The sequence below is a fragment of the Geotrypetes seraphini genome, chromosome 11, assembly GCF_902459505.1.
Source record: "Geotrypetes seraphini chromosome 11, aGeoSer1.1, whole genome shotgun sequence".
Classification (NCBI taxonomy): domain Eukaryota; kingdom Metazoa; phylum Chordata; class Amphibia; order Gymnophiona; family Dermophiidae; genus Geotrypetes; species Geotrypetes seraphini.
Window position 1 is genome coordinate 24,620,256 of NC_047094.1, and position 17,192 is coordinate 24,637,447.

General features: G+C 39.6%; 1 protein-coding gene across 4 annotated transcripts in view; it reads left to right on the top strand.

Annotated features, from left to right (window-relative positions):
* BAIAP2L1 (BAR/IMD domain containing adaptor protein 2 like 1) overlaps positions 1 to 17,192 on the top strand; it is a 113,731-nt gene that overhangs the window by 78,894 nt on the left and 17,645 nt on the right. For all 4 annotated transcript variants that reach the window (XM_033963229.1, XM_033963228.1, XM_033963230.1 and 1 more), the window contains exons 9-11: positions 1,892 to 2,042; positions 7,452 to 7,659; positions 14,957 to 15,028. In XM_033963229.1, coding sequence (XP_033819120.1) covers positions 1,892 to 2,042; positions 7,452 to 7,659; positions 14,957 to 15,028 — 431 coding nt within the window. The remainder of the gene's footprint in view (positions 1 to 1,891; positions 2,043 to 7,451; positions 7,660 to 14,956; positions 15,029 to 17,192) is intronic.

The following is a 17,192-nucleotide window of genomic DNA, read 5'->3' on the forward strand; positions in this document are numbered from 1 at the left end:
TTCGGTCACAAAAAGCTGGCACCACACTTGGGGGAATTGCACAGCGATGATAGAGAATCGCTCGGAGTGCTCCTTTGAATATTGATGAGCCCATTTTATTATCACTTTAATATTAATGACCTCATTGTACTACATTTGTATGGCAGTCGGAGACTACTAGAAAGCTCAGAAAAGACCGTAGAGAGCCATTTTGATAATCTTCTTGTAACATGCAAATTAAACTGGCTGGAATAGGTTTAGCGTCCATCACTAAGGGCACAATAAGTTTTAAGAATCTGCCTCTGAGAATCCAGATCAGGTCAGGTCAAAGTCTGCTGGTATTTTAGAAAATGATCTGCCGACATAGAGCCTTTGCTAAAATACGTGTAAGAATGCACATGTATACATTACTGGGAGCAACCCAAAAACATAAGAATAGCCACACTAGGTCAGACCAGTGGTCCATCGAGCCAAGTTTCCTATTTCCAATAGTGACCAATCCAGGTCACAAGTACCTGGCAGAAACCCAAATAGTAGTAAAATAGTAAATTATAGTAACATTTAATGCAGTTGATCCCAGTGCAAGCAGTGGTTTCCCCCATGTCAGTGGTCAAAATCTGAAACATGAGGGGGAAGAGAGGGATGCACATGGGATTAAGGACCCAATCTCCCAAATCCTTTCTGTAGAATGCAACCAAAAAATGAGCACTTTCACAAACCCTGTAACTGTCAGAGAACTGCTGTAAATCCTGATGTTGATCACAGTGACCACAAACATGCACTCTGCTTCTGAAATAGGGAATACATTATTTGGGGGTTCTGCCCCCCCCTTGCTATATGCATGTGTTGCAGATTTAGAAAGCTGGAATTTACATGTATAGAATTGGAATTTCACCATTTATTCAGTATACACATAAATTGCAACTAGGGCTACTGAAATAAGGGGCTTTGAGTAAAATTGGTTTTGTGCAGTGAAACATTTTTCTTCCTCATGAAATATATATATATAATTTTTTTTCTTTTTTTTTGTTCAATAACTTTTATTGGTATTTAATGAAGTCATACATATGTAATCACAATACAATTCAACATATGTCATATGTATGGGAAAAAAACCCAAAATGTAAAAAAAACCACTAAAAACAAACATTAACATCAAATTAGCAATTAAAATTGTTAATGCTGATTGATACTTTCATAAATACATCAGAAAGGATGTATTTATGGATGTATAAATAAGCAAATGCACTACAGCAATATAATTTTAACTTAAGATGTGTTCTTTAAAATGTTATACAAATGAATTTATATATTAATTTCTCTATCATTGAACCTATGGAACATGGTACAAATCAAACCCAGTTTTCAGCCTTGCTTGGACTGTGGAAGGAGGATAGTGAATTTTTGCTCCATACAAGTTGCCTAATCTGCACTCGGAGCATAATCAGGCCAAAAAGTAACGCTGGACAGATGTCCCTGCAAACCCAGAAAGATTACCTCAGAAACCACTATGAGACGGGGAAAAAAACTCAGTGGCCTAAAAAGATAAATTAACTTCATCATTACAGAAATCGACTAGTTGGACCTCTTGACTTGATGATATCTCTGTTCTCCTTCACACATGTTGCATATGGCTTTAAATATATATATATATATACATTAGGTAGCTGGGGGTTTGTTTGTTTTTTTTCTAGAATTTTTGTTTTTACACAACACATATCTTGTCCATAATCTTTATCAGGGATGGAGTTTCTAGATGTTCATAGCTGTCAAACTTGCAGATACACACAACAAAAAGGCAGTAAATAAATCCTATTAAATAAACTAGAAGCTTTTGTGCTTTAATGTTTTCTCTTATTCACAGAATTTCCTAACCATATACATTCTGCTTTTGATAATTATGCATTTTTAGAGTATTCCTAATTATGATACACTTTCAAGAAGTTCACCAAAGCTGCCCCCGGCTCCTACAAGCAAAGCACACACCAGTCCTTTAGTGGATATGTTTAACAATCCGTCAACGGTTCAGAAGGCATCTTATGAAAAGCCAAGCAACCCTGCAGGTGAATATGTGCTTTCAAATACTCCTGAAATGGGGGAGGGATTAGGGGAGGGCATTGCTAGGTTTCGTTTTCATTATTTCACTGTAACAAAACAATTATTGTCTTTAAACAAACTGCCTCAAAAGATGCAGGAGGCAGCGGAACTAGCGGATCGAGGAAGGGCAGAAAAAGTATTCAGGATGATACAACACCTCCTTATGAAGAAAGGGTTAGGGCTCTTCAACCTGGGAAAATAGATGACTTCAAGGGCGATATAAGTCTATAAAAATTGAGTGGAAAAGTTAAATAGGGAACATGAGAAGATGTGATTTTTATTATGGGTATGTGATAATGGATTTGATATACTGCCTTTCTGTGGCACAACCAAAGCAGATTACAGTATAATCTCGTTATAACGGACTTCAAGGGACCTGGAAAAATGGTCCATTATATCCAGAGTTGCTTTTTTTTTTTTTTTTTTTTTTTTAACTTTATTTAGGTCAATTTGAAACAACGTTCAATCAATGAACAGTCACTGCACAGCCATATCAGTAACATCAAGAACAAAACTCAGCAAAATATTGGTAAGGCACAAAATAATTGCAAAACCAGAACACTAAAAGATGTTCTAAAGCATTATGTCGCACTGTACTGGAGAGAAAAATACTGTCATTTTCTTATGGGCTGTATTTTGATACTATATCACCGGCATGCCACATACCTTGTAGGCGGAGCCTTCATGTCCATTATAGCCGAAGGAAACTACAGCTAAAAGCGGCTCTGGGGACCAGATTGGTTGTCCATTATATCCGAAAGTCCGTTGTATGCAAGTCCACTATATGCAATGTTTTTCTGTATGTTTATAATGGCACATGGCGGGACCAGAGAACCTCATCCGCTATAGGTGAGGTTCCGTTATAAGCGAGTCCGTTATACCGAAATTATACTGTATGTATATTATATGCAGGTACTTTCACTGTCTTAGTTTTGTATCTAGAGCAGTTAAGTGACGTTCCCAGGGTAACAAGGAGTTGCAATGGGAATCAAACCTAGTTCTCCCGGTTCTTAACCCGCTGCATTAGGAGACTCTTCCACATCCTTGTAGGAATATCAAATTAAAATCAATATAAATTAACTTGTACGTCAAAGAGATTCAACAATATTATATGAAAAACTATGTGAATCCTTTAGTCTGTAACTGGTAGTATTTCTTCGAGGAGGTACTTACTTCAACTAAACATCTTCCTGTAACAGTTGATCAGTCTCTCACATTATTGCCTTTGAGGAATTTTGGCCCGTTTATTTGGTTCATAGACAAAACCGCCGAAGACAAAGGCGCGCGCCGAAGAAAAAGAGTGTTTTTAGGGGCTCCGACGGGGGGTTTGTTGGGGAACCCCCCCACTTTACTTAATACAGATCGCGGCGGCGTTGTGGGGGTTTGGGGGGTTGTAACCCCCCTCATTATACTGGAAACTTACTGTTATACTGGAAACTGTTTCCCTGTTTTTTAGGGAAAAAGTGAAGTTTTCAGTAAAATGTGGGGGGTTACAACCCCCCAAATCCCCCACAATGTAGCGCGATCTGTATAAAGTAAAGAGGGGGGGTTCCCCCACACACACCCCATCGGAGCCCTTTAAAACAGTCATTTTCTTCGGCGCGCGCCTCCGCACTGCGCTCAGTTGTCTGCGCGCGCCTTTGTCCCGGCGCACTTTTGACCTGACACCGTTTATTTATTTGGATTTTGCTCAGTAAGTAGCTCAAGGTGAGTTAACATTTAGTTACACTGATTTATTTCCCTGGCCCTGAATGACTCAATCTAATTTTGTATCAGAGTCTTGCCCAAGATCAGAAGGAGCAGCAGCAGGATTTGAACTGGCGCTGCTAGATGTCAAGCCTATGCTCTAACCCACAAATGTCAAACACAAGGCCCGCCTGGCGGTTTTATGTGGCCCTCAGTGACTGTGTCCCATCTAAGTGCCTGACTGTGCAGCCCTGGTCCCAGTGGCGCTCCAAGCTCTTCACCATGCTGCCTCGGTATCCATTTGCAGGCAGAAGGACCCAGTCCCTGTGTAAAAGCTAGGTTGGAGCAGGGCGCTCCGTGTCTTAGGGCAAGGAAGGATCTATACTTCTACTAAGACTAAGTATCTTAATAGAAAATTCAGCCCTGTGTTTTAGATTTCAGCCCCTTTATGTGATTGAGTTTGACACCCCTTCTCTAACCATTAGACTACTCCTCCATTCTTCCACATAGATGTTCTCAAAATGTCAGAGTGTAACAATTCTGTCTTAGATTTACTTGATGTTGAGTGATGTTCTGTTGCATGATCTAGTTGGCTCAGCTTCAGCTCATGGATGGTCTTGTATTCTCTTCTAGAATTTTCTGATTAGAAAGGATAACTTATAGTTCCATCAGTGATTGCAAGCCACCTTGGTTCTGATGAAGCAAAATGGCCTCATAAGAATATCCCTACTGGGTCAGACCAATGGTCCATCCAGCCCAGTAGCCCATTCTCACGGTGGCCAATCCAGGTCACTAGTACCTGGACAAAACCAAAACAGTAGCAATAGGCCATATTACCAATCCAGGGCAAGCAGTGGCTTCCTCCCTGTCTTTGTCAATAACAGACTATGGACTTTTCCTCCAGGAACTTGTCCAAATCATTCTTAAAACCAGCTATGCTATCTGCTCTTACCACAACCTCCGGCAATGCATTCCAGAGCTTAACTATTCTCTGAGTGAAAATTTTTTTCCTCCTATTAGTTTTAAAAGTATTTCCCTGTAACTTCATCGAGTGTCCCCTAGTCTTTGTAATTTTTGACAGAGTGGAAAAATTGATCCACTTGTACCCGTTCTGTTCACATCATGATACTACCACTACCAAGTTAAGGTCCTACTTTGAAAAGCATTTTGTTATGACTGAAAAGTTCAATTTTGGAGGCATTTGTCTCGATAACATAATGTTGTGTACCATTCAGATGCTATTTGGTGAACCTCGAGGTGGGCATTAATGATATTTTTAGAGAACACTATTACCATTCAGTTTTTTCAGGATGGTTGATATATGAACCCTTATGTCTGCTCCACAGAGAGAGTGACTTGATAGATAATTTTACTCGTGACTTGATAGATAATTTTACAGTTTGCGTTTTGGGTGATCGTGGGAGGATGACTACTGTTGGGTAGAATCATTGTAGACGTCAACATTTTCTATTTGTAGGCTATGTGACGTGGACAAATGGGGTCCCAAATGTTTTGTAACCCAGTCCTGACAACAGCTACTTTTTATATAGGTCTTGACATAGTGACCTGACAAGTCCTGAAGCAAACAGGGTGCCTAGATTTAGCAGGACAGATGATATATGTTACGTTGCATTACATTACATTACACTGATGTCTTCAATCCCACCAATACCTTTCAGTTCTAGGCGGTTTACAACAAGAAATTAGCTTGGGCATTCCCAGGGAGATTGCAAGGTTGATAGCTATAGTATGCGTCGGGATCTGGGAAGGGTCGATATTGTTTGTTTAGATCATTTGACAAATTTCTCGAATAGTATGGTTTTTGGTTCTTTCCTGAATGTTTTGTAGTTGGGCGTCCTCAGCAAATTTAAGAGGTGGTGGTCTATTTTTGCTGCTCTGGTGGCTAGTAGACCGTCATATATATTTTTTTACTTTGCATGCGGCTGTGTTTAATAAAGTTAATTTCATTCACAAAGAACATAGAATTTTGACTGTAGGTTTTGCTGGGGTGCGGTCTGGGTGGAATCGCAAAGTTAAATTATAAAATATGTAAATTGTTATAAAATATAAATGTTATAAATATTTTACAAAATATTTATTATGTTAATTATATATACGTTATATATATGTTATAAAATATATATACGTTATAAATACGTTACTTATAAAATATGTTAACCAACTTGTGCATTTGTATATTCTACATGCTAATATTGCACCTGCTCAACAGTAGGTGAATATATCTGCACTTTCAACGTGGGAGGTATTGTGGGTGTATTTCTGCTAATATTTTAAAAGGCACGTATGCATCTTAATTTTTTTTCTCCAGAAGGTGGCATGTGTTGTGCAAAAAGCTAGCCCTGAGAATTTGCACTGCATTAAGATAAATAAAATACATTTTGCTATTTATGTGAAAATTTTCCCTGAAAGGACTGTGCACTTATTTTGAGTTTGAAGTTGTTGCAAAATAACACCCCTCCCCCTTTACAAAGCCATAGTAGCAGCTGCCGTTCCAGTAGCTACCCTAAAGCCCATAGGGATTTAAAGGGCTTTGTAAAAGAGGGGGCAAGTTTTTCACGAGTAGGGTAAATTGTCACCTAATTTGTACCTGGTGTAACTTCTTTGTAATATGATACCCCTCTCTCTCGCAAATTAATTTATTTTTCAGATGAATGTTCTTTTCATTATTGAAAATATTGGCTATTTTTTTTTTTTTTGCTAATGTTTATAAAAGCAATTTTATGGACATTTATTTCTCTATATGTGATAAAATGATCTCCCAAATGTCAGAGCTGAAACTGTTCTGCCTGTATATGGAAAAATGTACCAGCATTCCTTAATAGTGATGCAAGAGACTGATTAACAGCTACAGGAAATCTTTAATTTACATTATTGCTGCCCAGTGAGCTACTACTGGTTAGTGAATGAGAAGTTCACATAACATTTCACACAGATGCTCATTGTTGAATCTTTTGGTTAAATAATGAAATTGTGTCCTTTTGTCTGAGTTACAGTTTTTGTTGGCAAACTACAATTTTTACTATATAGTTTTTACCTAGCCATTTTGTTTCTTGAAGACATGGGGAAGTTATCTGTATAGGCTACCATTAAAACTTGTTATTATACTGTTAACTAGGGTCTGTGGTTAAATAACACATCTTTAACAGAAGGCCATGTTGATAACTTAAGCCCCTTAGACTTAAGATTTATAGAAAGCAGAAAAGAAAGACCTAATATTGATAAAGATCAAAAAAAACTAAACGGACTTACTTTTTATTAGCTTTTTAATTAGATTTATAATAATAACATATAAAGATTTATGATAACATATAAAGAGGGGGGAAAAAAACCAAGTATACAAGTATTAATTATGACAGGATACTTTCCAGTTGTACAAGCCAAACAGAATATAAACTAAACAGACTTCCTAATAGATATTATGCAAAGAGATCTTATCTACTATTTGAAAGTTATGTCTGTTAATTTGCAAAATTGCTTGATCAATTTACTTTCCAATCTAACTACAGTATTCTACAGTTCCTCGCCACATTATTTTAATTACTGATATAGAAGGATGTAGTAGTCTACACTCAAACATTGTGATATGATGGTTACTGTCACTGTTAAATTGCCGTGTTTCAATTAATCTTACACTTTGGTCATTATGGCTGTCCCTGAACTTTTAACAGATGTTCCAGATGAAACCAGCTTATTGCGATCTATGTCTATGGCAACAGGTCTGAACCTGGTGAAAAGGACAAAAGTAAAAACTATCTTTCCACATACAGCTGGAAATAACAAGACATTACTTAGTTTTACAGAAGGTGATATCCTCACACTTCTCATACCTGAAGAAAAAGATGGTTGGCTTTATGGTGAACATGACAAGACAAAAATGTAAGTTCTTTAGAAAACTGATCTGTTGTTGGCAAGGAAAAATACAGCTATCAAACACCTCGGCTTGCAGGAGATCAGGGCAATGTCTGCCAGTAAGAACTGCGTCAAGAATAATTTTGAATATGTGTCTCGGTATCTTATGTTTGGCATTTAAGGCCATCATTGGATTGCTAAACTTTCAAAAGGAAGGCCTGCATCACTTTTTAAGTTTTGAAGTGTCAAGATATTTTATTAGGGGTACTACCTATCAAGAAAGCTCAATTGGCATTACACTTCTCCCTCTGGATTCGCGGGGGATAGGGGCAGAGCCGGACTGCGAATGGTGAAAAACCATGAATATCCGGCTCTGACCCACCCCCGCCTCCCTCCCGCCTTCCCGGCCTTACCTGGTGGTCTAGCGGGCTTTCGGGGCAGGAGCGATCTTCCTACGCTCCTGCCCCGTGCAGATCGCCATTAGGAAATGGCTGCTGTGAGTTCCCGTAGTCTCTCGAGACTACGACGGGAACTCCCTACAGCTATTTCCTAATGGCGATCTGCACGGGGCAGGAGCGTAGGAAGATCGCTCCTGCCCCGAAAGCCCGCTAGACCACCAGGTAAGGCCGGGATGCCGGGGGGAAGACTTAAGGATGGGTTTTTTTTTTTCTTTTTCCCCTTCCCCAAAAAATCACGAATATGTGAAAATCGCGATTACTGAAACCGCGAATGGGGAGGGGGAAGTATAATCTGAAATAATTTTTTCTCGTTATATACCTGCCTTTTGGAATCAGCTGCCAAGAGGTCTTACCAGTTGGACAGTAATATTCCTTTTCACAAGATGTTAATATCGTGTATATGTGTCTCAAATTTGATTTGTGGGTGCACTGTTTGGGAGGCTTCTCAATTAATCTATGGGCTCCTTTTACGAAGGTACGCACCAGATGAGCCGCCACCACCTCAAGAGGAGGTGGTAGTGGCTAGCGCACGCTATTCCACGCATTAAGGCCCTAACGCGCCTTCGTAAAAGGAGCCCTATGTCTTGTTTAAATGGATTAATTTGTGTTAGTATTTGTTTATATTGAATGTATTATTTTAATGTGGGTAGACATAATTATGCCAGAGTTTAATAATGCTTTATAAGCCTAATACATCAGAAATATGTGGTTTCACCTAAAGTGAGCTTGAACCAGAAGAAATCTTCGACAGAAAAATGGATATAGGGAGTAGAGAATGACACGGTGACAAAATTCATCACCGTTCCCGTCCCTGCGGAAAACCATCTTCATGTCATTCTTTGAGGAGAGAGGGAAGAATCAGAGTATGAATGGCCACAACCACTGACCCACAAGCTTTGCTTTGAAGAATGCTGGTGTAGAAGGACTGAGGTTGAAACAGACACTACAGAATGACAGTCTCTGGTATCCAGAGCAGATATTGTGATGTCATAATGCCTCATTCCACCAGTGCCTAAGAGCCAATCACATCAGTGATGTCACAATGGCTTCATTATCCTTGGCTCACATAAGAATCAGAGTATGAATGGCCACAACCACTGACCCGCAAGCTTTGCTTTGAAGAATGCTGGTGTAGAAGGACTGAGGTTGAAATAGACACTAAAAAATGACATGGGATTATTTCCCGCAGTTATCCGCGGGGACGGGAATGGTGATGAATTATGTCACCATGTCATTCTCTAATAGGGAGTAAGTCCAGTAATTATTCTTACCCAAGTGCAGTTTAGTAAACCTGAACCACAGAAAAAGTCATTTTTCAAAAGAGCGCCGAGTATCCAACTTAACTAGCCAAATTATTTACACTAAGGGCTCCTTTTATCAAGGTGCGGTAGGGGGTTTAACACGCGGAATACCGTGCGTTAAACCGCCTGCCGTGCCAGTCGCTAATGCCTCCATTGATGAGGCGTTAATTTTTTGGCTTGCCGTGGAGGTTAGCGCGTGATGAAATGTCCGACGCGCTAACCCCGCTTGCGCACCTTGATAAAAGGAGCCCTAATTTCTGCTGAAGCTAACTCACTAAAACTTGTAGCTGAGAATTATTCTAAATTAGCCCGGCTTCAACTATGCATCTAGAGCTACCCATTTTTTGGGAGGGGGGGGATGGTTGGCTAAATTTGCCCACTTGGCAAATATAAATTGCTAAAGTTGGTCATTCTGGGATGATTTTTATTATAGCTCACCTATGTGGGGAGGGGCAAGTAGGCACTTATTTTGACTCTCTTATAAAAACGCACAGGCAACTCTGCATTTATAAAAATGGCAGCACAAAACCTGCAGAAATCATGGGTAAAAAGAATCCGCATGCATATACCTGTGTCTTTTATAAACAACATATGCAGTGCTGGCCAAATTATTATGAATTTTATAACATAAATTATTTTTTATTGAAAATGCCTCGGATATTTTATTGCGAAATCCAGTGTAAAATTAACAACAAAACATGGTTAGTACATTGAAATGCAACTTTTTTAAATTTTATGTTAAATGTCTTTATTAATTTTAAAATAAGTCAGAACAAGTTATTACAGAAGTCACCCAGCAACAACTTAACATTCCCCCCCCCTGCAAAAATACAACAATCGACAAATTAGGAGTGAAAGATAAGAGATAAAAGGAAGTCAAATAGTATGTAATTTACAATAGTCATCCAAAAGAGCCCAGACCCTCTTAAAATGGTATATGTTACATCGCCTAATACCAACTACTTCCTCGTATTTACATATTAGGCAAAATCCGTTCCATCATGCTGATAAAGATTTGTGCTCTCTTTCCATTCTGATAAAACATGTTGAATTGCTAAACCCATTAGAGCGTCAAATAGTTTGGCCATGTACTTACGAGCTACGTGGGACAGGACTGCTGAATGCAGAATAGCAATTTCATCCGTCAGCTCAGTATGAATTCCTAACACATCTTGCCTATGTTGCCAAACTACATCCCAAAATAGTTTGACAGCAGTGCACTCGAACAACATACGATAAAAGGTATCCACACTAGATTTACAGGTCCAACATAGACTAGATCTTTGGTCAGACAGTCTGGAAACCTTATAATAATAATAACACGTTATATACCGCAATACCGTTAAGTTCTATGCAATTTACAATAGATTAAGCGAGGTACAAATTGATTAAATTTAAGAGGGGGGAAGAGGAGAGTTAATAGAACCGGAAATGCGTTGTTGAGGAGAAAGAGATTAATAGGACAGAGGAATCACTATGGAGGAGAAAGAAGATGAGTGGGTCAGTTGTCGAGATACTTTAGGAACAGTTGAGTTTTTAGACGTTTTCTGAATTCCTCATAAGTAGTAGGCGAAAGCAGTTGATCTAGGTCTTTACCCCACAATGCTGCTTGATGTGAAAGAAGGTGTTCATGGTGTTTTTTCAGTTTACAACCTCTAACTGGGAGGGAAACGAAGTAGGAATGAGAGCTTCTCTTGTGTCCAGAATGCTCGATGGGCAACATAAAATAGACTTGAGTTATAGAAGCCGACAAAACGGGCCTGCATACTTCCCCCAAAAGACATTCCATATGTTGTCATCAATTTTTACTCCAAAATTATGTTCCCACAATTGTTGCAGCACAGCACATGCATTTATTTATTCTCTTAAATTTAACTTTACAATAGACTGAAGATGGTTTTTTTGATTGCCTAATGAGACCCACACAGAAGTCCCTTAAGTCCGAATCTATAGCATGTATCATATCCTTATAATTAGCATGTCTTTGTTAAGCAATGCCTTAATTGTAACCATTGGAAAAATAGTTTAGCATCCAAATGGAATTCGGTACATAAATCATCAAACATTTTAAAATTACTGCCCTGAAACAATTGACTAACAAACCAAATCCTCTTAGATGTCAAGAAACCCAATTAATAGTCATACCTCAAAATCTTCAATGAATGTTATAATTCCATTCACGTAACATAACATCGTACTTATAAACCACATAACTGTAAGTTCAATGTGGTGAACAAAAGATTAAAAATAACATAACCTAATAATGATTTAAATATTTTGAAAAAAAAGATGAGTTTTCAATTGAGTTCTAAGAGCAAGCACTACGCAACAGTGGCCTAAATTCCCTGTCATAAAAAGCAGCCTGAAATGCTAGTGGATGTTCCAAGGATTTCTTGGTCTTACAACCTTGAACAGATGGTTCTCTCCTATGTTTATGGAATGCTATGAGAAATCTATCGGTCCTATAGTTTGGAGTAATACCATACACAACTTTGTAACAAAGACAACCCAGTTTAAACAAAACAAGCACCTCTACTAGAAGCCAGTGCAACTCACGGTAGAAAGGAGTCATATGATCATATTTCTTTAGACCATAAATTAATTTGACCCCGTATTTTGAAACAGTCTAAGCCTAGTATCACTCCAAATCTCCCTTTGCATCCTCTCTTCATTCTGTTTCTCTCCCTCTTTAATTACTGTCCACTTAACCTTCGTGTTCGCAAATACATGATGTATTCACATTGATTTGTATGTCACCTTGAACCTAGTTAGGTATAGAGTGACTCGTAAATATTATGCGGACAACGTGCAACTAATTCATCCCATCGATCTCAATAATATAGAAGTAGCCTCCATCAACGATAAATTAGGAAAAATCAAAACTTGGTTAGATTTGAATAAACTGTCACTTAATATAAACAAATCAAAACTTATGATTTTTCAATTTAAAGAAGGAACATCACTCCAGGCTCCCCTGAAGTTCGATTTACTCCCTATTAAAATTGTCCTAACATTAAAATTATTAGGAGTTAACCTTCAATAGTAAATTTTCTTATCATTCTCACATTAGCACAGTTGTTCAAAAATGCTTTTACCGACTTAGAATGATTCGTTCTCTCGCTAAGTTGCTTGAACCGGCTTCTCTAAACACGCTGATCCATTCTTTAGTAATCTCCTGTATAGACTACTGCAATGCCCTATATAAGGGCATCACAAAAAAGGAAATCAGACGGCTTCAGATTGTGCAAAACACAGTTATTAAGATCATTTGTGGCGCAAAGAAATACGATCACGTTTCACCTCTTCTGTTTAACGCACATTGGTTACCAATTGAACACAGAATCAGTTATAAAATTCTACTTTTAGCATTCACGACTAAAACAAATAATCAACCTGATTTTATTAGCAGACTTTTAATTCCTTATAATACATCAAAATCTCTACGTTCGTCGTTTCAGAATCTCCTTGTTATACCTTCTCTAAAACTGATTAATACATTGCGCTCCAACAACTTTGCTGTCACAGCCCCCTCTCTTTCGAATTCGATGCCTAACTATTTGCGTAGTGAACCAGAGAAAACAATTTAAAGCAAAACTGAAAACATTCTTGCTCCAAGACGCCTTTGGATAACTGCTGTCCTTTTAAGGGCATACTTTAATACTCTATATTTTAATAATTTAATATTCTATCTTTTCAAAGTTTTAATAATATAATATTTTGATATTTTAATATTTTTAAAGTATTTAAAAATTTAAAATCTAAAGTAAATTGTTAATATTTTACCCCAGCCTATCGTACTTTCCTTTCATGTTGAACCTTTTCTATAAAAATTGTAGTTCTTTCCCACTTCCCTATTGTTGGCAGTTGGTCCGTACGTCTTGTGCTTTTATTAATCGGATTGTCTTCCAGTTCCCCTTGTTTTATTTGCTTTTATAAAGTTATATGTTTTTATGTAATTCTAAATTGTAAACCACTTAGATATTTGATTAAGCGGTCTAAAATATCTTTTAATAAACTTGAAACTATACTCATAAGCAGCCCATCGAAAGTCCTAAAGCATGGGCTATAGATCTCGGTGTAGGAGGAATAGCTTGCAGAACTAAGGACTGTGGCACTGCTTGTTTAATCTGTGTGGTCAACAATCCTCATAGAGGGAATGGAGCTGCAGTTTCTCTAATCGCAACCATTTGGGTACATCTCCATCTAGTGCTAGAGTAAACCAATGCACCACAAAAACTGCCAAAAAAGCAGAATGATATAATTTAAAGGCTGGGAAATTAACTCTTCCAGAATCTCTTAACATTCCAATGAAAAGTGTCAAGAAAAGTGTGGAATAACTTGTAAGCACCTCCCACCTACTTGCCTTCTCCCTACCTGCACCTCCCACCTACCTGCACCCGACTTCCTAAGCCACGCTGATTGACTTGTTTATAACCTCTCTATCTCCTTCTTGCCTGCTCCCGACTCGCTAAGTTATATTGATTGATTGACTTATTTGTAAATTTCGTTGTAGATGTACAGTCTCTTGTCATGTAAACCGCTCTGAACTATTCTGGTACTACGGTATACAAAAATAAAGTTATTATTATTAAGTTTTAGGGCTCCACATCATTCTCTTCTTAGTTGGGCTGAGAACTTTTCTGGGGCTTCTTATAGTCATGTCGATCTCACAGAAAATTGGGAGCTACTGTGAGTCACAAGTATAAATGTGGACAGAGTTCCAAAGATTGTTGGAAGAAATAAAACAGAGGTCCAGAACATTGTGATTGCCACAGTTTTGTTTATTTTTGCCTTGAGTCACAAATCTAACATCTCCATATTTTGTAACATTATTCAGTTCCCTTTTTTTTTTTTTTTTTGTTCAGTTTTATGTAGACTGCCCTACTCATTTTTACTTAGTATGTAGGTATGTACTTCAGTACGTAGGTAGCCAAGGCAAAATAAATTGAGGCCTAATTTCTCAAGCCAGTGCTGATTTTCTAGGCGCCGGCAGGCATTCGTATCTCCGTTAAAACGCCCGTCCAAATAGCATTTTTAACTGAGATTTGAGACGCATATCAGCGCCAGAATCGCGCCTATGTTGGAGCTTTATGCCGCCAAATGGCAAAGTAGACGTGGCCAATGCTGGAAGTGACGCTAGGCTGCCTAAAACGCTTACATAGGCGTGATTCATGTGAAGATAGGCGCCAGAAATGTAGGCCTGGAAAACTCTGGCCTACATTTCCAGCACCTATCTCTTGTGTCGGTGCAATTCCGAAACTGGCACCGATGCGTGATTGACACGCAGTCAGCGGCCGCCCATATTGGCCCCAGTTCAAGAATCCGGGCCTAAATATCTACCCCACCCAAGAAATACATACAATAAACCATTACAGAAAAGCATATTTCTGCATTTATACATCTTCATATTGCCTAGGATACCAATTGTACACATTTTTATGATTCCCCTACATTTCCTAAGGAAAGATTATTCTGATAGAAAAGTTTTAATTTGTACAATCAAAAAGTACATTTTTCAAATTTCAATCAGACTTATGCTTTTTTTTTTTTTCCACTCTTTTATAGGAGAGGTTGGTTTCCATCATCATATACAAGGATACTGGAAGAACCTGTTCAAGAACAACTGTGTGTGCCAAGGTAGTATACAGGGACTATATTTCATAAGACGAAGTTTATGCTGTAGAAAAGGCTTCCTGCTTTTAAGCTTGTTTATTTTTTCGAGAATACAACGCCTTATTTGGTTACAAGATTATATTATATGGCACATTCAAGAACTTGCAAGATGTGCCTTAATATTTGGACTTGCTAATTTTGCAACTTATGTGGAGTTTATTACACGTCTAATAAATAAACTGAGTGCCCTTGGGATGGGCCCCAAAGTGACAGGCTGGGTCAAGAACTGGTTGAGTGGAAGACGACAAGAGTGTAGTGGTTAATGGGAGATCGCTCTGCGGAAAGGGATGTTACCAGTGGTGTGCCTCAAAGTTCTGTTAATGGGCCTGTTCTTATTAACATTTTTATAAGCGATATTGCTGAAGTGCTATCGGGTAAAATTTGCCTTTTTGCGGATGATACCAAAATCTGCAATAGAGTAGACACCCCAGATGGTGTGAATAACATGAAGAAAGACCTAGCGAAGCTTGAAAAGTAGGCTGAAATTTGGCAGCTAAAATTTAATTTTTCTCAAATATGGGAAAGTTGTTTTTTTTTTTATATACCGTATTTGCCGGCGTATAAGACGACTTTTTAGTACCTTAAAATCCTCCCCAAAGTCGGGGGTCGACTTATACGCCGGGTACAGTTTACATGCCCTTACTTGCGGGGCTGGATGTACTCAGTCGCGCGGCTCTTCTTCTCCCTACCTTCTCTGCTTGCAGCACAGAGCCGAACGGAAGTCTTCCCGACGTCAGCGCTGACGTCGGAGGGGAGGGAGGGCTTAAACAAAGCTTAAACAAAGCCCTCCCTCCCTCTGACGTCAGCGCTGACGTCGGGAAGACTTCCGTTCGGCTCTGTGCTGCAGGCATGGCAGGTAAGGAGAAGGAGAGTAGCCTCGCGGTACCAAGAGAGAGGGGCGGCCGCCCCGCCCCGGTTGCAGCACAGCCGGCCAGGTTCCCTTACTTTTGTGGCACTTCCCCGACCGACCGATAACAGCCCGGGTCCGACAATCCTCCCTGCCCTGTAGCCGCGAATCTAAATACCTTCTTACAGCAGCTGTAAAAAGGTAATTTAGATTCGCGGTTAAGGGCAGGGAGGTTTGTCGGACCGGGGCTGTTGTCGGTCGGTCGGTCGGGGAAGTGCCACAAAAGTAAGGGAACCTGGCCGGCTGTGCTGCACCCGGGGCAGTAGAGAAGGTGTGCGGAAGAAGGGGTCGTCTTATACGGCGAGTATAACACAAAACTCTATTTTTTAACTAAAAGTTGGGGGGTCGTCTTATACGCCCAGTCGTCCTATACGCCGGCAAATACGGTATATATAGCTGTGATCTCAAAAAACTTTCTTCAAAATGTGTCACAGAGTCTCTTTAAATAAATCAATAAATGACCTTAACTATAATATATATAAACTTGTCTTTAAGCCCGTTACATTAACGGGTGCTAGAATACTGTTCACCCTCTATGTTGCCCCTTCCATTCACTGCCCTCTCTTCTCTTTCTATCTCTCTCTCTCTGTCCCATATGGCCTCTCTCCATCTCCTCCTTCCTTTTGCCTTGGTCTGGCATACCTTCCTCCTTCCCTCCAAGCCATTCTCTCCCCCTCTGCTCCCTTTCCTCATTTAACTACTTCATTGGTCAGCAGCAGCATTCACAATTCATTGCTGTTGCTGGCTTCAGGTCTTTTTCTCTGGCCGGTCCTGTCTTCATGAAAACAGGAAGTAGGCAGGACCGGCCAGAGAGGAAGGCCTGAAGCCAGCAACAGCAGCGAATTGTAAACGCTGCTGCTGCCTGAAGCACCCGAGGCAGACGCTTCTCTCCCCTCCCAGCCCAACCCCCGCTGACTCTGCGACCCTCCCAGCAAGATGACTTTAATATCAAACCTCCCTCCAGCGTTGGCAGTCGCTGCACGTTAAACAGGCTGCTTCTGCTTTCTTCTGCCGTTGAGGCTCTCTGTTGCGTCTTTGATGACGTAATCAGTGAAGCGGCAAAGGGACTCAACTGCAGGAGAAAGGCCGAAGCAGCCTGTTTAACGTGCAGCGAGTGCCAACGCTGGAGGGATGTTTGTACCGGTGCAGAAGCGATATGTCTCTCCCCCTCCAGTATCTGTGCAGCACTTTGCTGCGGCGCATCCTCCCATGGGGGGGGGG